At 36.3% G+C, this 24,531-nt stretch overlaps 1 protein-coding gene across 12 annotated transcripts in view; it reads left to right on the top strand.

The window, feature by feature from the left end:
• The window catches only part of ADGRL3 (adhesion G protein-coupled receptor L3), an 828,952-nt gene that overhangs the window by 645,492 nt on the left and 158,929 nt on the right, over nucleotides 1-24,531 (top strand). For 10 of the 12 annotated variants that reach the window (XR_007151634.1, XM_047856547.1, XM_047856545.1 and 7 more), the window contains 2 exons: nucleotides 21,187-21,489; nucleotides 23,566-23,669. Coding sequence is in view for 11 of the 12 variants with exons in the window: in XM_047856547.1 (XP_047712503.1) it covers nucleotides 21,187-21,489; nucleotides 23,566-23,669 (407 nt within the window). In the remaining variant the exon portion in view is untranslated. The remainder of the gene's footprint in view (nucleotides 1-21,186; nucleotides 21,490-23,565; nucleotides 23,670-24,531) is intronic. The other 2 variants (XM_047856546.1, XM_047856543.1) reach the window with 1 other exon arrangement.

The following is a 24,531-nucleotide window of genomic DNA, read 5'->3' as shown; positions in this document are numbered from 1 at the left end:
CAGCACAGAGCCCAACACAGAGCTCAAACTCACTAACTGTTCGATCATGACCTGAGCCTAAATCAAGAGTCAGATGTTTAACCGACTTAACCGGGACACCCAGGTACCCCTATATCTCACATTTATTGAGTGCCTACTGTATGCAGGGCAGTCATGTCAGTTGAAATGCTAGACTCTCATATCTATAATGATATTTAATCCTTACAACAATTCAGTTGAGAATATGTGGGAACAACAGTGAAATTTCCTGAAGAACATGCAGGTAAATGGAATAAACTGACCAATTTGAACTAGCTAGTAAAATTCATACATTTTTTTAAATAATTAACTTCCTCTGTAAAGAAATTACGAGGGGAGATCACTCTTAATTACAACTAAAATAATTTAGGAATAATTTCTGGGACCTACGTGACAGTTTATTTTTTATCTTTTTTTAATGTTTTTATTTATTTATTTATTATTTTTTAAGAGAGAGAGAGAGAGAGAGCGCAAGTAGGGGAGGGGCAGAGACTGTGGGAGACACAGAATCTGAAGTAGGCTCCAGGCTCTGAGCTATCAGCACAGAGCCCGACACAAGGCCTGAACTCGTGAACTGCAAGATCATGACCTGAGCCGAAGTCAGAGGCTTAAACGACTAAACCACCCAGGCGCCCCATAAATGGCAGTTTAAATACAGTAAACATAAACCAAATAATCTCATTAAAACCTGTCTAGATAAAACCTGTATGACAACCACAAACTGGGTCACCTGTAACAAAGTATATGTAATACAGAACCAAAATGTAAAGAACAGAATTTGGCAGAATATTTTTTTAAGCTAAAACTGTGAAACTGTTATAAGAAAACAGTAATAAATCTTCATAAACTTGGATAAGGCAGTGGTTTCTTAGCTATGGCAACAAAAGCACAAGTAATACAGAAAAAACAGGTATATCGGACTTCACCAAAATGTAAAACAATTGTGCTGCAGAAGGTACTGTCGAGAAAGTGAAAAGACAACTCACAGAGCTGGAGAAATTATTTGCAGATTATATGACTGATAAGAAATGTGTCTTCAGAATATATAAAGGATTCTTACCACTCTATAATAAAATACCAATAGCTCAATTAAAAATTGGGCGTAGTTCTCTTGAAACAATACACAAATGTCTGGTAAGCACAAAAAGATTGTCAACATTATCAACCGTCAAGGAAATAGAAATCAAAACTATAATGGGATACCACTTGGTAACCATTGGATAGGCTGTATTCAAAAGACAGATAACTCTAAGTGTTGAAAAGGATATGGAGAAGTTGGAGCACTCTTGCACTGCTGGTGGGATTATAAAATGGTGCAGCCACCTTGGAAAAGAGTCTGAAAGATCCTTAAATGATTACACATAGAGCTATATATGACCCAGCAACTGATCTTTTAGGTATATAACCAAGAAAAATTAAAACATTTGTCCACGTTGAAAAGAGTACTCAAACAAAAAGTAGAAACAACCCAAATGTCCGTCAACAGATGAATGGTAAATAAAATGTGGTATATTCATAAATAGAATATTATTCACCACTAAAAACAATGAAGTACTGATTTCTGATATAACATGGACAGACCTTGAAAACATTATGCTACATGAGGTAAACCAGTCACAATTCTCTTTCTATGAAGTGTCAGGAATAGGCGCATCTGTAGAGGTAGAAGGCAGACAAGTTGTTTCCTAGAGCTATGTATGGGGTAGGGGAAAATGGAGAGTGACTTCTAATGGGTATGGGCTTTCCTTTTCAGGCAATGAAATTGTTCTAAAATAGATCGTGGTGATAGATACACACTTCAATGAATATTCTAAAAACCATTGTATACTTCAAATGGCGTAGTTATAGGGTATATGAATTACATCTCAAGAAAGCTGTTACTTTTTAAAAGTTAAAGCAAGAAGGATGCAGAGAGTCATGTTCCTTTTGCCTGCCATTCCCTCTGTATGCAATGAGCTTTCCTTGTTATCTGTGTGGCTCACTGCTTCATCGCCTTCAAATATCTCCTTTCAGTTAGGCCTCCTTTGGTCACCAATAAATTTCAAAATGTTCTCCTTTGCATGTATTACTGTCTAACATGCAGCTATTTTACTTATCTTATTTATTATTTGCCAAGCAAAAGGGAAGAACTTTTGCTTGTTGATTTTATTGCTTTATCTCTAGTCTCTAGAAAATGCCTGGCATGTAATGGATATTCAGTACATATTTGTTCACATAAAAAAAGTGACAGATACACCCAGATCTCAAGCAACCTGGTATGTTTGGGCACTACCAATGGTTCTCAAGTAGCTGGATCAGAGGGGTGTAGTGATAAATAAGGCTGTGGAGGGGAGAAGCCCTGAGACTGAGGATCTGTTACAGACACACGAAGGAGTTCAATCTTAGACGCTATAAATAGGAGAGAACCATGGAAGGGAGGGGAGCAAGGGAATGAGGTGATCATTGTTCCTTGTGTTGCCTTCTTGAAGGCAGGCAATTGTGTGTCTTTTAAAATTTTTTTCTCTCTCTCTGTGTCTCTCTCTTTCTCTCCCCCCTTTCTCTTTCACTCAATCTCTGTCTTTCTTTCAAGTAAGAGAGTGTCTCTGAAACTATTTTTTATTTTCCTACCCTATCCGTAATAGTTTATATGATCATGTACTTAGGAGAAAAGGTGACACTGAAGATATATGATGGGTAGCATGATTTACATATGTTTATTTACTATTTTCATTTGGACTTTTTTCCCATGGCCTCAATCAGACTTTTATTTAAATCTATCCACAAGTCAGTTTCCAGTCTCAATGTTAACTTTATTAAAAAAGGAGTAGAAATTCAGGCAAGAGAAAACATTTTATCTTCCAGAAAAAAACAAACAACAACAAAGAGAGTATTTTTCCAATTTAACTTTGTTTACCACACTACTTAGATTTTCCCACTAAAATTGGGGCAACTTAACCAGTGACCATGGGCAAGGTGAGAAAAGTAGTAATTTTCTTTGTTTCGTTTTGAAATTATTACATCGTCCAAAGAATGCACACAAAGTGATCAGAGTTTATTTTATGCTCTTAGAGCAAAATCTGTTTATCAACCCATAAGGAAATTACAAGCTCTGCTTTCAGTTCTTTGTTTAAAATGCACTGTAGTGCAGTATGATTTGCATGTTAATGATGTGAAGCCGACTGTATAATAAATGGGAAGGGGAAGATATAAACTAGTTTCAGAGAGCTGGTTTGTGTGTTTTTCATGATTTCTTCCTTAAATGTTTAACTTGAGAACACATCTACGAGGTATGTTTATGTGAAAGGTAATAATTTGTGATCGTTGAATGGAGCGGCAATGAAGCAACAAGTGTCATCCTCAGATATCTCACTCAGAAAGCAACTGGACACGAGAGGCATTTGGACATCTTTGGAAGGCAGACATACTGTAACAAACAAGAGGCGGGCAGAGTTCATTCTGTGTAGTGTAATCTCTGAAATCAGAAAACATGAAGCCGCCCTAATTTCTCTCTCATTAACTCCTTCCCCCACCCCCATTCTTGAGTGCATTCAGGCATGCAATTGGGATGCTTCATATTTTGTGGTTTTCGTTGGTTTCCCATTATGTTGTTATGCATGTCCTCATTAAGTAAAACAGCAAAATGAAATCAATTTTTAAATATTAATGTGTGATTTGTGGAAGCGTGTCTTAGGCACATTGAATTACTGAAATTGAAAAGGCAGAATTGGTGTTTTTGAAACCCATTCAACTTCCTTTTATTTACAGCCTTTGAGCCATTTCTCAGGTTGAGAAGCAACCATGGAGCCATTTCATGTGTAGATTAATTTGTATTTAAAATATCCTAAAACCATTATCAGCATGCAGTAGCCCTCTCATTGAACAAATACAGATTAGAGGTAAATGAAGAAATTCCTGTATATCAGTAGTTCTCAAACAGAGCTAATTTTATCCCAAAAGGACATTTGGCAATTTCTAGAGATATTCTTGATTGTCACAACTGGAGGTGTAATGAGCACTACCAGTATCTAGTGCATAAAGGCCAGGGATGTTGCTACACATTCTACCATGCACAGGAAAACACGCCATATACACACTCACATAACAAGGAATTGTATATCCTAAAATGTCAATAGTACCAAGGTTGGGAATTCTTGCTGTAAATAAAGATATGAAGCCAAATCACATCCTAATTCACAAAAACTGGGAAAAGAGTTAGGGCTTATATTATCTACTGGTCTATAACAATGCTGCTACAAACGTAGTGGCCTAAAACATGCCTATGTATTATCTCAGATATTCTGTGGTCAAGAGTCCAGACCCAGCTTCGGCGAGTCTTCTATAAGGCTGCAGTAATAGTGCCACCCAGGGACGAGTTCTCATTTGAATGCTGGACTGGGAAATAATCTATTCCCAAGAGCATGTGGTCATGGGCAGTATTATATACTCTGGGACCTCAGTTTCTAGCTATCCTCAGCTCCTTGTCCTCTCTCTCTAAAGGCAGCTCACAACATGGCAGCTTACTTTTTCAAAGCCAAAATGATAAGTTTTTTTCATAAGGCAGACAATATATAATGTAAATGATGTACATGATCACATACATCTCATCAACTTTGCCATATTCTATGGGGTAGCAGCAAGTACAGATCTCACGCACACTCAAGAGTAAGGAATTACACCAAAGTATGAACACCAGTAGGTACTGATCATGGGGCCACTTAACAGTTTATCATAGGGAATCTATATATTCTGTTTGGTTTTGCATTTTAAAAATGTTGCTATTTCTGTATTACAAAGCTGTAGTCATCAAGACAGTATGGTATTGGCACAAAAAGAGACACATGGACCAATGGTATAGAATAGAGAACCTAGAAATGGATCCACAGATATACGGCCAAATAATCTTCGACAAAGCAGGAAAGAATATCCAATGGAAAAAAGACAGTCTCTTTAGCAAATGGTGATGGGAGAACTGGACAACAACATGCAGGAGAATGAAACTGGACATTTTCAAATACCATACACAAAAATAAAATCAAAATGAGTGAAAGACCTAAATGTAAGATAGGAAACTATCAAAATCCTACAGGAGAAAACAGACAGCAACCTCTTTGGCCTTGATCCACAGCAACTTTTTACTTGACATAGGCAAGGGAAATAAAAGCAAAAATGAACTATTGGGACCTCATCAAGATAAAAAGTTTTGGCACAGCAAAGGAAAAAGTCAACAAAACTAAAAGGCAACTGACAGGATGGGAGAAGATATATGCAAATGACATGTTGGATAAAGGGGTAGTATCCAAAATCTATAAAGAGCTCACCAAACTCCACACCCGAAAAACAAATAATCCAGTGAACAAATGGGCAGAGGACATGAATAGACACTTTTCCAAAGAAGGCATGCAGATGGCAATCAGACACATAAAAAGATGCTCAACATCACTCATCATCAGGGAAATACAAATCAAAACCACATTGAGATAACACCTCAGATCAGTCAGAGTGGCTTTAATTAACAACTTAGGAAACAACAGATGTTGGTGAGCATGTGCAGAAAGGGGAACCCTCTTGCAGTGTTGGTGGGAATGCAAACTGGTACAGCCACTCTGGAAAACAGTGTGGAGGTTCATCAAAAAAATGAAAAATGGAATTACCCTGCAACCCAGCAATAGCACTTCTAGGAATTTATCCAAAGGGGACAGGAGTGCCGATTCAAAGGGGCATGTGCACCCCAATGTTTATAGCAGCACTGTCAACAATAGTCAAAGTATGGAGAGAGCCCAAATATCCATCAACTGATGAATGGATAAAGAAGATGTAGTATGTATACACAATGGAATACTACTCGGCAATGAAAAAAAATGAAATCTTGCCACTTGCAACACTGTGGATGGAACTGTAGGGTATTATGCTAAGTGGAGTAAGTCAGTCAAAGAAAGACAGATATCATGTGATTTCACTCATATGTGTAATTTGAAAAACTTAACAGATGACCATAAGGGATGGGAAGGAAAAATAAGATACAAATAGGGAAGCAAACTATAAGAGACTCTTAAATACAGAGAACAAACTGAGGGTTGATGGGGGGTAGGGGATTGAGGGGGGTGGGGAAAATGGGTGATAGGCATTGAGGAAGGCACTTGTTGGGATGAGCACTGGGTGTTGTGCGTAAGTGATGAATCACGGGAATCTACCCCTGAAGCCAAGACTACACTGTAGGTTAACTAACCTGACAATTGAAAAAAAAAAGTTGCTATCCATTAAAAGTTAATTGGCTAAATGTAAGATACTTGACGGTAAAATACACATATTGTCATTCAGGGAACTAAAAGGGAGATCACAGATGACTGTCACATGGTGACTATCACTGCTACTTTTTTCACATGTGTAGAATATTTGAAATAATCAAAGTGCTCTTTCTATAATCAACTCACAAAATTGCCTAGTTTATTTGTTCCTCTCTTTCTGTAGATCTATATTTTGTCACTTTTACCTTGCCTACCTCTCTGTTGGTTTCATTTTCTTTCTCTGTATTAAGAATCTTCACATCATTTGGTGGTTGGTGGTGGGGGTTTTGGGGAGCAGAAAGGCCGTCTTGGGTCCATTACTGCTAGTGAGTCATGAAGATCGTTCTGTGTTTAAAATACATAACTGTAAAAAAGTAAAAATAAACATATATATATATATATAATCATAAATAGGATAACTTGAATGACTAATAACTGAAAGTACTGTGAGTTACATAACACAAAAAAAGGTATTGAATCCCTCTTTCCATAAATTAAATTTAGCTTGTTATAATAAATATGTTGTAATGAATTTTGTTTACTGGACACTTGCTGGGGAACGTTACCTGTTTGCTTTTACTTTAAATGTGTGCTGCATCTTTATTCTTTGTATGCAGCTATGCCTCCTTTTGTCTTTAAGCCATATTTATTTCTACATTGTTGGAAATTAATGCTAGTGATGAGAATGTAATACTACAAAGGTTGTAGTATTATAGAGATTCATTGTTAAGCAGTGAGGTGCAAATATTAATGAATAAGAATTTTATGGTTACACTGAATCTTTTATCCATTTGTGTCCTCTTAAGATGTGTAAATAAGTATTGTTCTTTTCAGATACCATTTGATGTACTGAATATGCTATAAGACATATTCTGGGATATTTAATATATATGTGATGACCAATAAAGTTGTATTATCATAGGTACCAAGTGTGCTTTTCACTTTCATAGGAGAATTCAGAATTTCTAGTTTATATCATTTGTGTTTATAATGCATAATTTTAGGGGATGTGGAAATTATACAAATAGATTTTTTTTTCCTTCATATGATTTCCTTTTATGTTCGCACCATTTGCTTATCTTCAATGGATATTCGCAAGTACACAAAACATTTATTAAGCACCTATTATGTGCCAGGAACTATACTGGATGTAGAATATTGCATTATCATTCATAAGTCTACTTTGTCAGATTTTTCAAAGAGAACTAATGCTTCAAAGAGAACTAAAACTCTCTATATAAAGCCTGTCTGTAGTCAGACCGGTACAGCCATGTACCAATGCCATCTTGGTTTAGAGATTTGCCGAAAGTGTCATAGCTAGAATGTACAGGAGCTAGTACCTATAGGCAGATGTCTCTTCATGTGGCTCTATGTAGCTTGTGGCGTGATTAATGATCACTCTCAGAAAGAATGCAATCTTAAATTCTTGTTCTGAATTTGTATCCTAAAAATAATAAACGTATGTTGAATACAAGTATGAGTAGTCTAAAATAACAACTTCATTAATTTTTTCCCGTTTCTGCTTACAATTACTTTAAATCAGTTATCAAAAGGATTAGTGATTTAACCAAGTAAAGGGAGTGGGACACGGGATGGAAGAATACCTAAAACTGAGCATAGAGTGTTCCAGAAAGACATTTGCATCATTGAAGATGAGAAGGGGCCTTTCTGGGGACACAGGATATAAATCCAGGATGGCTAGAAGAGAGAGAGAGCAAAGGCAGGGAGGCTTAAGTGGTGACTGGAGAGGTAGGCGAGCTGAGGATTAGTGGGCTTTTTAGGTCATGTTTAAAGATTTTGACTTTATAGTACGATCAGTTGGGAGCTTTTAAAGAGCAACAGCATCAGATTTGCATTTTTCAAAGATCACTCCAGGTACAAGGTGAAAGATAGATTATAGGTATTCATTTGATGATGTCGGGAGATGACTTCACTACTGATAGCTGCAACTACCTGGGTGGCCCTCAAGAACATTATCCTTAGTGGAAAAAGTCAATCTCAAAAGGTGTCATGCTTATAATTCTATTTATGTAACATTCTTGAAAGAATGAAACTATAGAGATGGAGAATAGATAAGTGGTTGCCAGGAGATAGCTATGGGGAGGGTGGGGGCGGATTTGAATACAAGGAGTTGGCACAAGGCAACTCTTTTGTGTGATGGAACAGTTCTGCTTCTTGAATGTGACAGTGGTTATACAAATCTATACCTGAGATAAAATCTCATAGAACATAAGCATGCACACATAAATGAATGCAGGTAAAACTCTCTATATAAAGCCTGTCTGTAGTCAGACCGGTACAGCCATGTACCAATGCCATTTCCTGGCTTTGATATTATACTGTAGCTATATAAAATCGTGTCATTGAGGGAAGCTGAAGGAAGGGGTTGTTCTTACTATTTTTGCTACTTCCTATGAGTCTATACTTATTTCAAAATAAAAAGTTTCATTTTTAAGACCATTATAATAGAACAGGCTTTTTAAAGAACGGGAACAGTGATGAAGAATAAGTAAAGCAATGTTCTCAGCACATCAGTGATCAAATTTGCAAGTCCTGTTACGAATATTTTGCAGTGAATCAAGGCAGTTGATGATAAAGTACATTTATTGGACAAATACTAATTGAGCCTCTCCTCTGTGTCAAGTCGCTCAGGATGGTGGTCAAGCAAAACAGCAACAGTCTGTCTTCATGGGGCCTTTGGGCTACTTGGCCTGCAGAGAGTGTTACACAAATTTTGACACTCTTCTACGTTCAGATCAGGTTGTATTTCCAAGAGATCAGGCTCCAGGCAGAATTTTATCACTTGTGGACTCCTAAATTATATGGACCGTCTACAATTTTGAATCCAAAATAGCGTGATTTTGTTCATATTATATATTTCAATATTGACGTAAAATGGTTCTTTTCTTTCAAGCCCCCCATTTTACTTTCAAAGCTAAATGCTAATTTTTAAAAATGTTTTGAAATATCTTTTATGCTCCCAAATCTGATCATCTTAAAATTTGAAATACCACAGAGCAGGCACATGATTTTGAAGTAATTTTTTCTTTATTTATATTATTTTTTGTCTTAAAAAATAATTTCCCATTGGAGCACAACTAACAATATCAGTTGTCTTTTCCAAAGCTGGGTTGGATAAAGTGGGTGGTAAATTACTACGGGGGTTTTAAATGTCATTCAGAGACCGAGGTGAAAAAGATAAGCTTTATGATTTTATTTCAGGCTGGCCTATCTTCTCTGTTATAGACACGCAAAAAGTATTTCACCTTCATAAGTTAGATGGCTGTTGATAATTCTCCTGAAAGAAAGTTGATGGCATCTTGGGATAACCTGAATTTGATTATAATAATGTTATATTATTACTGAAGGTCTATCCTGTGTCAGTATTCTCAAAGTAAACATAGAGATCCACATTGTTAAAGATAAGGAAATTTTGACTTTCTGGAGGATTAATTTGCCCAAAGCCAAATAACTAGTGATGATGCTCTAATATTTGAACCTAAAATCAATGCTTTTTGCAGGATACCACTGCCTTTTACTGTATTATTAATGCAGTAAATGCATTGTTTTATGAAGTTTTTGAGGTTTCTTCATAGATCTCTGAAAATGAACATAATTCTTTTCAAGAAGAAAAGTATCCATTTTATTTACTTTTTTTCCCTAGCAGTTTGGAATATATGTATGATGTGCATGTATTTGTGCAGATACATGTGTATTTTCTTTCTCTGTTTTAATAGAAAAACCTGAGAATCATCATCCTGTGGGCAGATTCCCCCTAAGCAATTTGCTTCTCTGACCTACTTATCACTACCTATGGAGTGCACGACTCCATCCTCTTAAATAATAATAATAACCAGGAGAAAGCAAAATCAGGAGGTTTTATTACTCTATTAATTTGGAAGGTGATGGGTAGGCATGGTTGGCATGATGGTTGAAAGAAAAATAGTTTGGTGCATAAATGAGTGAGGAGAAGCTGCTAAATTCTCAACGTGAGGACTAGTTGAAACATTTGCTTTAGATGCCCTGAATTCTGTTCCTCAGTCTATAACAGAAAATACCTTGGCCTAATCATTCAGTTGCCTAATTCTCAGTTCAACAGGGCTATTTTTACCCTTTCCTTTGTTAAAAAGCAAAATTTAACTGAGGTAAAAGGTCTAATTGGTTTTATTCAATGATTTCATGAGTTGGGCAGCACACCGTCTAGGAAGGGGCTATACAAAGTGGAAGGTTTTTGTAGACAGAAAGGAACAGGAAAAGGAAATTTCTGGCAAAAAGTGGAATATTTTAAGCAAGGTGACCTTCCTATGGGGAACAGAAAGAGTCTATCAGGGCAGGTTAGTCATTAGTGCTGACCATGTATTTCCAGACTACCTGGTTAAAGGTTACATTCCTGGGAGCGGCTGAAACTGCAGTTAGGTTAAGTTTTAAGTCTTGGTTTGCTGACTTGGGACTTAGCACAATGGACTCCGTTTTGAGTATATTGCCTTTTTGTTTAAGACATTTATTTTCAAGAGAAGTAATGATAAATTAATAGCATCTATTTAAATATTTAAGTTTCTTGAGTCTATATAGTTTCTGACAGTTGTAGTTTGGCTTTTGAATATTGTGTATGTAAAAATTTGAAACTGTTGTATATCAAATCTTACAAAATGTAATCTGGAGTAGCTGATTAAATTATTTAATCCAACTTTATCAAAATATCAATGTAATTCAGATATAGTAGTATATATACATAGATCTTCAGAAAATTCTTTTCAAAATAAAGCATAGATATTTATTCCCACGCAACTAACATGCATGAGTGAGTACTCAATGTATCCCAAGTAGTATATTTGCATGGAAACAAAATGGAATGTCAAATTTCCCTGTACTCAGGAAGAATTGTAGAGTTTAATTGTGATTTTGGCAGATAGACTTAATTCATATATCAAGTCTTTAATCTATATGTTGATTAGTAAGTCATTTAGAAGGCTATCCAATATGGTTGTGGTTGCATTTGAAATTAATAATTTATATGCCAATTACACAGCGGCCTTCCTTTTTATTATTTAAATCATGTGAAAAAATGGACTGTTTCCTGGACTCACCAGTATGAGAGAAATGATGGGCATGGTGAAGAGCCACCCTTTGATTTTCTACAATTGATGATAAAATTAGATTGCCCAACCTGTAAACTCCTTGAAGAGAGGGACCATGTTTTATGCAAACTCATATGCCCATTCTAGCAGCTAGTTGGAACTCCTATTCATGGCACTCTCAGGTTAGATGAAAAATCAATGCTAGAGTTTTTTGGAGGGGCAGTGGGTTAAGAAATATTTCAAGGTACTTAAATAGCAATGTAATATCCTTTATTTTTCCAGACCGTAAACATAAACAAAAACAAATAACCAAGAACAGTAGCTATCCCATAGTAGAGGCTTACGTTTTATCAGTTTCTTAGAAACTTGTGCAAAGGTAACAAGGACAAGGATGTATATATTTTTCAAACATCTGCAATAGATCAAAATTACTAAAATTGCATTCCTTAAAAAAAAAAACTTGAAGCATAAATGAACGCTTCTTCCCTGTTCACTTGAATATTTCATTTCCAAATACAGAGGATAATTTTGTTTTTCTTGAATTTATTTTAACTTTATGCTTATAAATAAATCATGCATAACCCTTCTTGAATTTCAGTATCACTTTATCTTTGTAAGTAAACTACAATTCACAAGTTAATAATAAAACATATGTCACTGCAAATCTCAGGCAATAACTCCAGTAACTGGATAATAATGATGTCAAATCTGGGGGAATAAAACATAATATTGAGGCTAGAAGTAAGGAATTATTCTAAATCCTAACAGCAATTCAACTACTTCCCCTTCTTGAATGTTTTACTGGTCGTCGAGAAATCAGCAAACTCAAACCCACTTGAACTGATTTCCCCAGTTTGTTTGCATGGTTTTGTCACCACCAGAGTTTACTTAATATTCTCATAAATTAAAACTTCTAGAAGGTTTACAGTAAAGAGCACACTGAGATGCCTCTGTTGATTATAACTCAGGAGCCCTCAGGAATATTTTTATACAGTATGAGATCAATATGTTTATGTGGTTGTTTTAAGTTTAAATAAATGAGAATAATTGAATGGAGCTAGAGAAGAATTCACATGAGAAGGACTAACTCTCCGTTTGTTAAATCAGTTCAATTCAGTCAACAATTATCGAAGGCCTACTATGTGTCAATGAGGATCATCGTATCCAGACCCGAAAGCCATCACCTCCTCTATCAGACCCCGTGCTCTCGTGGGTATATGTGGATCCCCACAGCATGCTGGTCGTTATCATCGTCACCAGCACCTCAGATGTATGGCCACAAAAACACTTGTTCTTCCTACTCCTGCTCTTCGCCCATTCAGTTACTCTTAACCACGGCAGTGTAAGCAAACCTAAGTCAGATCATGTCACTGCTCTGCTCAGAACCTTCCAGTGAATTTCCACACCAGATAAATACCAAAGTCCTCACCATACCTATAAATTCCTATGTGCTACAGTCCCCACCACCTTTCTGGTCTCATTTCATAGTTGTTTTCCCTTACACACATTCCTCCAGCCACACTGGCCACCTCACTGTTCCTAGGCCTTTAGAGAGGCTGACTCCTCTAACTGGCAGGCCCGTTATTCCTGATTCTCAGTCCACCACTTGTCACCTTAACAACAAGTCCATGCCTCACACCCAATTAAAACTTGCAATTGCCCTCTCCCAGCACTTTCTATTATTTTCCCCTGCTTTGTCTGTTATTTTTATCCTTAGTACTTTTTAATATAATATACTGTATATTTGAATTTTTTGTCCTGTTTATCTCTCCTACTAAGATGTAAGCTTCATGAGGACAGAGATTTTTACTTTTTTTGTTTTTATTGTTCACTTCTATGTCCCCAGCATTTAGAATAGCACTTGGCACATAGTAAGCAATCAGTAATTTTTGGTTGAAGCAAGGGATAAGTAAAAATATTATTACTGATAGTAAATATTTATTAATGTATTATTCACTGTCATTTAGTTTGCTATGTACTTTAAATCCATACTGCCATTTTTTCTCAAATAAGTATATTTTTTTCTCAAATAAGTGTATATATTACCTCCATCTAAGTGAAAAAAAACTAAGGCACAGAGAGTATTATAATTTGTTCAAAGTCCCATCTCTCTTAAATGATTGAGTATTGGGGCGCCTGGGTGGCGCAGTCGGTTAAGCGTCCGACTTCAGCCAGGTCACCATCTCGCGCGGTCCGGGAGTTTGAGCCCCGTGTCGGGCTCTGGGCTGATGGCTCAGAGCCTGGAGCCTGTTTCCGATTCTGTGTCTCCCTCTCTCTCTGCCCCTCCCCCGTTCATGCTCTGTCTCTCTCTGTCCCAAAAATAAATAAACGCTGAAAAAAAAATGATTGAGTATTTATCTAAGTGTGTTAAAAGAAGACATTTCTGTTATTATAGTGTTTTACCAACTTTAAGATTCTCATGATTTCACCTTTTAATATTTCATAAGCTAGAGTGCACCTAACAATTGAAGACATGTCAGAGTTTAATTAGAGATTTTTTTATAAGTGGCACAAAGAATAATTGATGATGTTGTACGTTTAACAAAATGCAGTATATTAAAATCTTCTTGAGGGTGGTACTCTTTGCTTTGCCTCTGAATCTTTGGTGCCCAGCGCAATGTGTAATATGAGACAAACACTACCAAATGTATACCAAATGAAAAATATAGTTGGTGTATTTCTCTTCTTTCTATTTCCTATCATTTTCAGTAGCGTTTTCTGTAAAAGCCTCTTAGAGGGGGCATCATGAGAGCAAGGAACATGATAACTATATTCAACATTGTATCCCCAATATAACTCCTGTCACATCATAGTTGATTAATAAATATGGGTGGAATGAATTTATCTTGTAATTCCTAGAACTGAACTCTCTTATAGGCACATAATGTATGCCATATATAATACTTAAAAAAAAAAAAAGGACTTTAAACCTCTGCCAGATAACATAGATACACAAAGGTTTGGGAGTGAAACTATTTGTATTTAAATGCTGGCTTTATCACTTATGGACTATGTGAAGCTAGGAAATTCACAAAACCTCTCTGTACTTCCATTCTGCATGTAAAGCATTAGCACACTGCCTGGTATATAATATATGCTCAAAGAAAGCCAACTATTATTTCACATTATTATTTGCTGCTTGTTTATTATCTACTTGAATGCTGAGAAATGTATTAAATTTTGTGGATTCTACAGTTTTTTTCTCAGCCAGTCCTGAATCTTTAGGAGAATTAGAAATGATAAACAGAAATTAGCTCAAAGATGATTACTTCCTCTATTCTTAACAGCAGAGGGCAGGCTGCTTTCTTGTGGATCAAGTTTAGGCTCTCAATGTTCCCTCCAGGTTAGTATGGTTAAGAGTGAGGTCTCTCTAACCATGCCTCAGTTGTTTTTCTATTCTTCTACTTATGAACTTTTAACCTTTGAGAAATTACTGAATCTGTTGGTGCTTCAGTTTCACCATCTGTACAATGAAGGTAATTAATTGAACCTCCTCACAGATTTGTTGTCAGAATTAAATGGGCCAATTCCTGTAAAGTGCTCAGAATAGTGCCTGATCCAATAATAAGAGTTCATTAAGTACCCAAGAGGTCTGAACCATAGTAATACCAATAAAATTACATGTGAGTGGTGTTTGGGACAAATTAATTTCCACATTCATTAAGAATTTTTACATATGTGTTTCTGTTATTAAATTTTGTCTGTGTGGTTAACACCACCACCGTCCTAATGAAAAGGGAAGGATTTTGATGGACTTGGTTTGGACTTTGATGGACTGACTCCTGGTTCTGTCACTGGACAGTCTATAAGCTTGGGAGAATTACTTAATTTGACTTCTTTCATCTCGGAAATGAAGGTAAATATATCTACCCAAAGATTGTTAGGAGCACTAAATCAGAACACAAATAAAGTATTCAACATAGTTCCTGGCATAGTAGGGCTCAATATGTAGCAGATAATTTTAATAGGTTGCTCTAAATCCCATATTTTAGCTCACTATTTTACATAATAAGTGTATTACAAATTCATGTTTAATTAGAACAGATATTTTCCTCTATTTGCAATAAGAATGATAGGCTATGAAAAAATCAGAAAATGTAAGTAGATTAAATTACAAAAATAAATATTCCTTCACATGGCTGATAATTTGTGGAATTTCACTATCTTAAGAGGCCATTGAGCCAAATATAATGAATGGATTCTGAAGAGAATTGGATAATTTCGTGACAGATAAAACTGATGTTTCTCTTTAAAAACTAGGTATAATCAAATCAGCTGCCACCAACTGATATCCATGGAGACCAGGCAGAATTTCTTTCTACCCAGAGCACTACACAAATAACCAAAAGCCACTTGGAGTATTGTTATAGTTTTAGTTTTCTTATTTCCTATATCAAACCCTTGGGAAGATTTCTTCAATAACTGACCTTGGATTTAAATAAATACTTGGAGGGAGGGGAGAAGGAAATGTTTCTGTAGTTAGCCAAATGTTATATGTTGGAATGAAGTTAACACAGATTAGAAAAGGGAAAACCATGAAGGGGGATACATATCTTAGAGAAGAAAGGAAAAAATAAAGGCGAATCAGAAAGAAAGTTCATGCACTTTATGAGTAGAAGGTAAACATTTCTTCTACTGTGAAGTTTAATCTTCTGTTTTAAAGTTTATAGTTTTTTAGAAGATGCCTGTATTACTCTGCTAGGGCTGCCATAACAAAATATCACAGACTAGGTGACTTAAACAACAGACATTCATTTCCTCACTGTTCTGGCAACTGAAAGTCCAGGATCAAGGTACTGGTAAGTTGGTTTCTCCTGAGGTCTTACTCCTTGACTTGGAGATGGCTACCTTCTCACATGGCCTTTATAGAAAGTAAATCAGTTTCCTCTAATTCCTCCATGTTTTTATAATAAGCTATCAAAATGAGCATTCTGTGAGCATGTCTCCTCCTCCACAGGAGGAGTATCTCCTTCCTCCACATTTAGTAGTATCTCTTCCTCCACATTTAAGGACAACAGTGCTATTGGATTAGGGCCACACACTTATGACCTCATTGAACCTTAATTATCTTTTTTAAAGGCTCTGTCTCCAAATGTAGTTATAGGCGAGTTAGGGCTTCAATGTACGACTTTGGGGGGAAAAATTAACAATGTCCATCCCAAATAATAAATATGGTTTGTGATCAAGAATAGTAATGTCTTTTTTAGAATCATTGTATTTACTTAAGTCCCTTCTTAAAGCATATGATAGACTCATGGTTGTGGAATGCATGAAACAATTCAGAATGTCATTTTGATAGCTTATTATAAAAACATGGAGGAATTAGAGGAAACTGATTTACTTTCTATATGTATAATTATGATTCACTTACCATTTGAGCCTATGTTTTCTTGTTTGTAATACAAGGAATTCATAGTTATAATTATTCTGCAATGAATTCAATCAGATAATAGAGATAAAGAAGGACATTGAAAAATGTAAAGCACCGTACAAATATTGGTTATTTTCACTGTTTTCCATGAGTGTACTCCACAAACTATAACCTGTAGTAATATTCAAAATAATATTTATTCCTTTCAAGGAAATTGAAGGAGACATAAATTAAACAAAATAAACCAAAATGTAAGAATGAAATAGACCATGGGCAATATATTTCAGTAAATAGGAGAATTGAAATTTTCCTCTGGAAATAGGTTAAGTATGAGGGAAATTATTAATGTGGAGTTTAGTTACTTTTATGAAAATGCTAAGCTACATAAGTACAATAAACACAATAGCAATGACAAAATAGTAACGAAAATTACCCAAGCTTGATAAAGTGTTATATGCAGATAGTCACTCACACTTACTTTCTTTTATATTCTTTTAAACTTTCCCTGATACACAACCACATGAGGCACTTAATAACATAGTTTTATTAAAGTAGCTACATTATCAGGTAAGACTCGATAACAGGATCTAGTGAAAAAGTGTCATATCATTTCTTCCTTACTGGAAGATAGAAAAATACAAACTCCTGTGGCTTACGGTATGGGCTGGAACTTGGCCAAAGTGTGCTGCTATGACTCGTCAGTGATTCTACATCTTTTTTTTTTTTTACAGTATCTAGCAATAAGACAGGTTCTTTCTTGGGCACTGGTGATGACATGTATATCACTAATACTTACTCTGCCGAAGGATGGCATTGAACAAAACTCTTGAAAGTCTTACATGGCAGTAAATGGAATAGAAGGGTTGGGGAATCAGGAACAGCTTTTAAATCTGACTTTTATTCTGCTGAAAGTCAAATGATATGAAATGGCCCTGCTTGTATACATCTCTCTGCAGCACAGTTCCAAGGAAATAAGTTCTATATCGATCCCGAACATTAGTATGTCTGTATTAAACTGAGGCCTTGCGATGTACTGCATAACAAATCAAACTTTTAAAAAATCTCTTTTATCGGTATCATTGCTTCACAAGAGTGTATTCAATTTAAATATGAATGTTGTGAGATAGAGTCAATTTGGGGAAGAAGAGTTCTTGCTCCTTTTCATTTGAGTTGTCTGGTAATTTTTTTAATGATAGCATTAAAATGCATTTATAAAATAACTTTTTTAGCCTATCAACTATAAGGACTCTTAATGACCCCATTTGTTATTTCCCTCTATTTATCTTTTTTTTCCTTTTTTGTGTGACATTTCAGAACTGGACTTTCCCCTGCCTCTTTGACCTATCCCTGATAGTCATCTATTTTGACTAAGACCTAATTTATTGTAAGTCAGACAAAAAGCTAAAAGCTAAGGAAGTAATCGTGCATAAAACATATTAGTATATAACCTCATCTTGGTTCTTTGAAAAGGTCCTTTGGTGGAGATGGCATCCAAGCAATCCCCAAAGGCTAAACAGAAATTAGCCAGGTGGAAATGGGAGCAGGAACACTGCAGCATGTGCAAAAGCCCTGAGGCAGAAAGAACAGGGTGCAGTTGGGGAATTCCTGGTAATTTTGTATGGGTTAATAGTAGAGCTGAAAGATGAAGAAGCATTACAAATGAGCTAGAGAAATAAACTCATGAAGGGCTTAAGGCACGAAGAAAAAGAGTCCAATCTGTGTTTAGAGGGCAGACAGAAATGATTTAAGGGATTTTAATCTGGGGAGTAACACATTTCAATTTATACCCTACAAGATGCCTCTGGCAAAAGGTAGAAAATTATTTCAATGGGATAATTTTAGAGAAAAATAATGAACATTGATTTCCATTATGCTGTGCTATTGTTAAGTACCTTTTGGTGTGATACTGTAGTCTTTAAAAATCTGAAATCCCAATCATTTAAATAGGATATATATATTAAATCTATGCTAAAAGACAAATCCATTCAAAATTGGCAAGTCCAGAGTCACAGCAGACAAGCATTTTGTGATAATGTGTCATCATTCCTTTCCTATGATTTGTGTGATTGAGACAATAGGCTGGTCCATGTTTTCGCTACATGGGGTATTGTGCAGTTTTATCAGGACAAAAATGTTTGCAAAACGAATCTCCTCTCTCATAGAGCATTGTATGCTAATTAAAATATCTAAATGAAAAGAAATTCACTCATTTAGAAAGCATTCTGGAGTATCTATGTAATTCTCAAGAAACTACAAATGAGACATGGCATTTTTTAAGTTGAAGGAGCCAGAAAATATACTTGGAGTTAACTTTTAACTATTGCCTTACTATTTTATCAAGTAATATAAAGTTAAGAAGAATTTTTCCATCAGCCAGAAAAATTTGCACAAAAAGTTTCTTGTATCCCAGCCATGACACCACTGACATGTTATTTTTTTTTTTTTAATTTTTTTTTCAACGTTTATTTATTTTTGGGACAGAGAGAGACAGAGCATGAACGGGGGAGGGGCAGAGAGAGAGGGAGACACAGAATCGGAAACAGGCTCCAGGCTCTGAGCCATCAGCCCAGAGCCTGACACGAGGCTCGAACTCATGGACCGCGAGATCGTGACCTGGCTGAAGTCGGACGCTTAACCGACTGCGCCACCCAGGCACCCCACTGACATGTTATTTTTAAGACTAATACTTAATATTATTAAGAACAATATTATTTAATTTTAATATTAATTTATTTTAATAATATAATGTTAAATAATATTTAATTTCAAGTTATTAATATTTCTTAGTTTTATTTTTCTTTTTGAGATATTTCAATAAATTTAAATGCAAACAACATACATTAGAATCACATTTCTACTATTTATAATTTTAAGAATTCAACTTTAGTTATGTTGCTAAATTTTATATTTGAATTGTGTTAAATTGTGTCAATTTTATTTTATAAGTTCTGAATTTTGCTTTTGCAAAAATAGATACTGAAATACCAGTATTGCCATTCTGTTCTAGTATTGCTTTCACTGGCAAAAGGTTAAAAGGCTATTGTATTCATCCACTGATGATGGTGGGGTGAATGCAGATAGTGGTGAGTGGGGAGAGAGAAAAGTAAAAAAATGAGACAGAATCAACAAGACTTGGCAGTTTGGGGAATATGGTATAAATGAAAGAAGAGGAAAAAAGATACCCTCTCTTCCTTTATGAGTTTTGAGTCAATGAATTTATGAACATTACATTCACATAGAGAGAAAACACAAGAGAAAGAAAGAAAGCTGCAAAGAGGAACAGAACAGGCAGGACAGCTAGAAAAATAGCATCACGTCAGAAAATGCTACAATTTCAGTGATTAAATGTTCAGGAAATCCATACCCCCTTCCCACCACCATCTCTGTCTTGTTTGGGGAAGCTTTATACGTACTAAATGCACTGTGATGGATGTGGCTTCTCTTCTGGGATAGCAGAGTCAAGTTGATGACATGTTAAAGACAGCAGACAATGAATGACAAACATCTGGAGGCTTAGCACAGGACTCCCTGAGTTCCATAACCCTGAGCTACTTTGAATCTGGTTAGAGCCGGTGTCCCTAGGTTTATTGCAAGTAAGTGAGGTTAAGCATAGTTTCTAACCTTACAGTTAGGAATGCAATGTATGTACGTGGAGGACTGGCATACTCTTGCATTCCTATGATGGAAATGTGAATGTATTTTCCCAGAAAGGTGATTCTCTGCAGTGATTATTTCCATAGTATTGTTAGAACATTCCTTTGAGTACTTCATAGGCTTAATAACCTATTAACATCTGGTCAAGGAGCCTTACTAGTTTTATTTGGAATTTGGCATACATACTAGACTTTAAAAAATCTAGTTGGACGATAATTAATGGCACAACTGATTGGAAACCACTTATACTTCACACAGTTTTGTTAAGATGGGTCAGTTCTAAGAGCATTGGTAGATCGTCAAGTTAAAGAGACTCAGAATTGTCTTTTCTCTTTTAGCTTGAGAGCACTTTAATTTTTGAGGCCCTTTTTTTCCGATCCTTTCCCCCTAATTGCTTCATCTTTAGAAACTCATGTTATACTTAATGTGAAAAGTCTAGTTTAGGTAGCTTTCTCCCATTCTATGTACCAGGTTTGAATATTCTAAGGTGAGGGCTTTAAGTATTAATCCTCTAATTGTTACAAAGGCTTGAAACATTAAGAAGCTTACTAAAGAGTTGAATTATGCTGTTAACTTTTTTTTCTGCGATTCGAGCTGAGTAGAACCATGAACAAGCCTTCATTTGTCACTGGTCAGCTGGCCGTCATCATCCTGAAGTGCCACTTCGATACCTTGGCACTGGCTTATTTTTCCCATGTGGAGGGCTCTTGGAATTTTGAAATGAAAATGGTTTCTGAAGTATGAGGACACCTTGAGGTGATGAGCAAGCAATGTAGGTCTTTTCTTTTGAATTTTATTTCAGAAATCTCTACCACAGGACCTCTTGGTATGGGAAGTACCACCACCAGTACCACCCTGCGGACCACAACTTGGAGCCCAGGCAGGAGTACTACCCCATCAGTGTCAGGAAGAAGAAACCGGAGTACCAGCACCCCATCTCCAGCTGTGGAGGTGCTTGACGACATTACCACACATCTGCCATCAGCAGCGTCCCAAATCCCAGCCCTGGAAGAGAGCTGTGAAGCCGTGGAAGCCCGAGAAATCATGTGGTTTAAGACCCGTCAAGGACAGATGGCAAAGCAGCCGTGCCCTGCAGGAACTATAGGTAAGTGTGTCCTAGAGCCAAGCTAAAGAAAGGTATTCTGTTACTTTAGCTTGCTTTTCTCCCAATTGTTTCTTTAGTGTTTTTGTTTGTTTGTCACTACATATTTTTGTTAGTTCACTTGAATTCTGAACTCAGCTGAATGACTATTTCAAGCAGTGTATTTTCAGAGTTTGAAAATACATTCTGAAGAAGTCACTGGTGAGGATTTGGTGGGGATACACGTGAGGTCAGTATTTTTGCCCACGGGGGGAGGTCCCTGGGTGGAGTTGCAGTTAGGCTGTGCATGTCCTGGCTACTCCTGAAGGCCAGCCCTTCTGTGCAGCAGCCCGGAGCGAATCAATGGATTGGAAGGGAGTTAGTTCTCGTCCTTGGCACCGACCATCAACTGTTGATTGCAGAAAATGGGGTCAAGGACTTTTACATTAGAAGATGATCATTGAAACTACCTAAAATTTAACGGAAGAGGAAGTTTGACTCTCCTTTTCATAAGTCATCATAGCCATCCCTTAACAGTCAAGGGCTCTTCACATAGACAGGAGTCAGATTCCCACTACTCAATATCCACTAGAGAGAGCAAGCTTCATTGTTTCCTCTGAGAGACAGTTAAGAGCTAAATAGTTCTACTCTACTTCCCCCCCTTTTTTTTACTGTTGCAATTCATAACATCCCCCAATGGTAACCATATTATTATTTACAATCGTTAAGCCAGAAAATGCCTGGTTTTCTTATTGTCACATACATTGATCTTCATAAAGCTAATACTTGATACACTAAATAAAATGTGCCTTATTCCATAAAATATGTAAAGAAAGCAAATATACAATAGATGTCACTGTACTAACAATAGTGACTACGCCTTTGGGTGTTATTGATCTGGTTGCTTCAAACAGGTTTCTCTTAGAACTGTTCCAGTGGGGATATAGCATTCTGAATTCTATAGTATATGAAGTGGTAGAAAGACCAAAAAGAATATTGACTTTTACACAAGTGCACATTTAATTTTTTTTCAGCAAAGTGTTTAAAAATATTCTGAAATCTTTTTTCCCTTTAGGAAAGGGTGCAATTCAGTTGTGTTACTGAAATCAGTGTGATTCCAACAGTTTGAAACCTTGCCTCTTAGCACTGTCCCCTTCGTTCTGGGCCTCATTTCCTTCATTTCTAAAAGAGAAATAATAACAGCCCCCCCACCACCACCCCGTCAAATGTTTGTTGTGAAGGTTAGTGAAGTACTTTATTTGAAAACAGTTTGAAAGCACGACAGAAATATGTCACCATTGTTCTGTGAAAATTGGGAGAGAGATTTAAAGGGAGCCTTCTAGAGCCCTCCCAGGTGAATGTCCCTATGCTGAAATCTTATTTTTAACCTTTTCTTTGTCTCCTTTGCTGTTTAGACCCACACATGCTGTCACTTGAATTTTTGTGATAGTGTCCCCCAAACCTTCACATCTCCCCCTCAAATTCATCCTTTCTGCTGCTGCCACAGTTATCTTACTAAAACCTTAATCAGCTCATTTCTCTCCTCTGCTTAATGTTCATTGATTTTCCAGCACCCACAGGTGGCAGACCAGGCAGTTTATGATCTCACTATGCCTGCCTTTCCAAGCCCATTACATATAACTCTCGGGTACAGTAGACCTCAATTTAAAACATTTGAGGTTTCCCAAGGACAACATATCTTCTCTGCACCTGGAGTGCCCTTTCCTACCTTGTCTTCCTGAAAAACCTGCAAACTGATTCCTTTAAGACTCAACTGCTACCTTGCCTTGTGTGAAAACCCACACGATAAGCCCCATGGTGGCAGGCACCGCATCTATCTCACTTATGAAATTGTCCTCTGTAACTGGTGTAGTTGCCAGCAAGTGCTTTAAAAATATTGAACGTTTTTGTTTGGTTGGTTGCATTTCTCCAGTGTCCGTTGTCTGCCAGGCTCTGGATGTGGTGTTTCAATAAACATTAGCTTAGCTTAATGATCTCCATTTTGCCTGTGTTCATATTTAAACATAACATGGATATAAAGTCATTGTAAGAAACATGGTTTGAGTATTTAAAGCAGACCTTTTTCTCTCATTGTTCTAGGAGTGTCAACATATCTATGCCTGGCTCCTGATGGAATCTGGGATCCCCAAGGACCGGATCTTAGCAACTGTTCTTCTCCTTGGGTCAACCAAATAACACAAAAGGTAAATCACGTGACTGACAAGGAAGGTTTTCCCAAACTTAGATCCTCTGCTGTTGACTCTAGCTGGTGCAAACAAACTGGTTAAGATCTTTTTTTAATTAGTGTGGAAATATTCTTCCATTATATTTTTATTTAAGATTTAATGACACCCTTTGATATGTGATGAGCTAATCTAGAATTTTGTTGTTCTTAAAGGGCAAATCCATGAACTTCCTCTAAAGCAGGCAGTATTGCTTATGATAATTTTATTAATAATAAAATTTTTATGGTATTTTGAACTATAGGTATAAAAGTCCAAGAGGTATTATAAATCAAGCAAGCAAAACATCTAGCATACATGCATATGGATTTTCCTGTGAAAATAACAATTACCAAAAAAAGTCTACCTTTGGAATCTTAAGCTATTTGATAAATGTTCTGTAACCTAATCATTTATCAGTGTTAAAAGTATATGTATGTGTGACAAAATCTTGCAGACTCAAATTTTCAGGGCTTATTTGGTTGCAATGTGTTGAACATTTTTATTATTAATGCACTGTGGGGCTTTGAATTGATTTCATTACAAACAGAGACCAGATGTGCATTTATGCCAAAAGGGCTATGGGATGAATCCTTATTATAGCAATTTGTGTGGATTTATGCACTCCTAAAATGAAGAGTCCTTCTATGGCACATTAGCCATGCTGAGGAATTTCTGAAAGAGATTTTTTCCTGAGAAATATTACGAATGATGGCCTTTCTAAAAGCCTGTCTGTGCCATTTGCCCTTTTCTCTATTTGTTTTTAACCAGGCTGATCCTCAGTAATATACTGAATAATAATCCATAAATATCTACCCAGTAGATTATTTAGCAGATGAGCCAT

This window comes from Prionailurus viverrinus, chromosome B1 (genome assembly GCF_022837055.1).
Source record: "Prionailurus viverrinus isolate Anna chromosome B1, UM_Priviv_1.0, whole genome shotgun sequence".
In the NCBI taxonomy this organism is placed as follows: Eukaryota; Metazoa; Chordata; class Mammalia; order Carnivora; family Felidae; genus Prionailurus; species Prionailurus viverrinus.
This window is presented reverse-complemented; position numbering and strand designations above follow the sequence as displayed.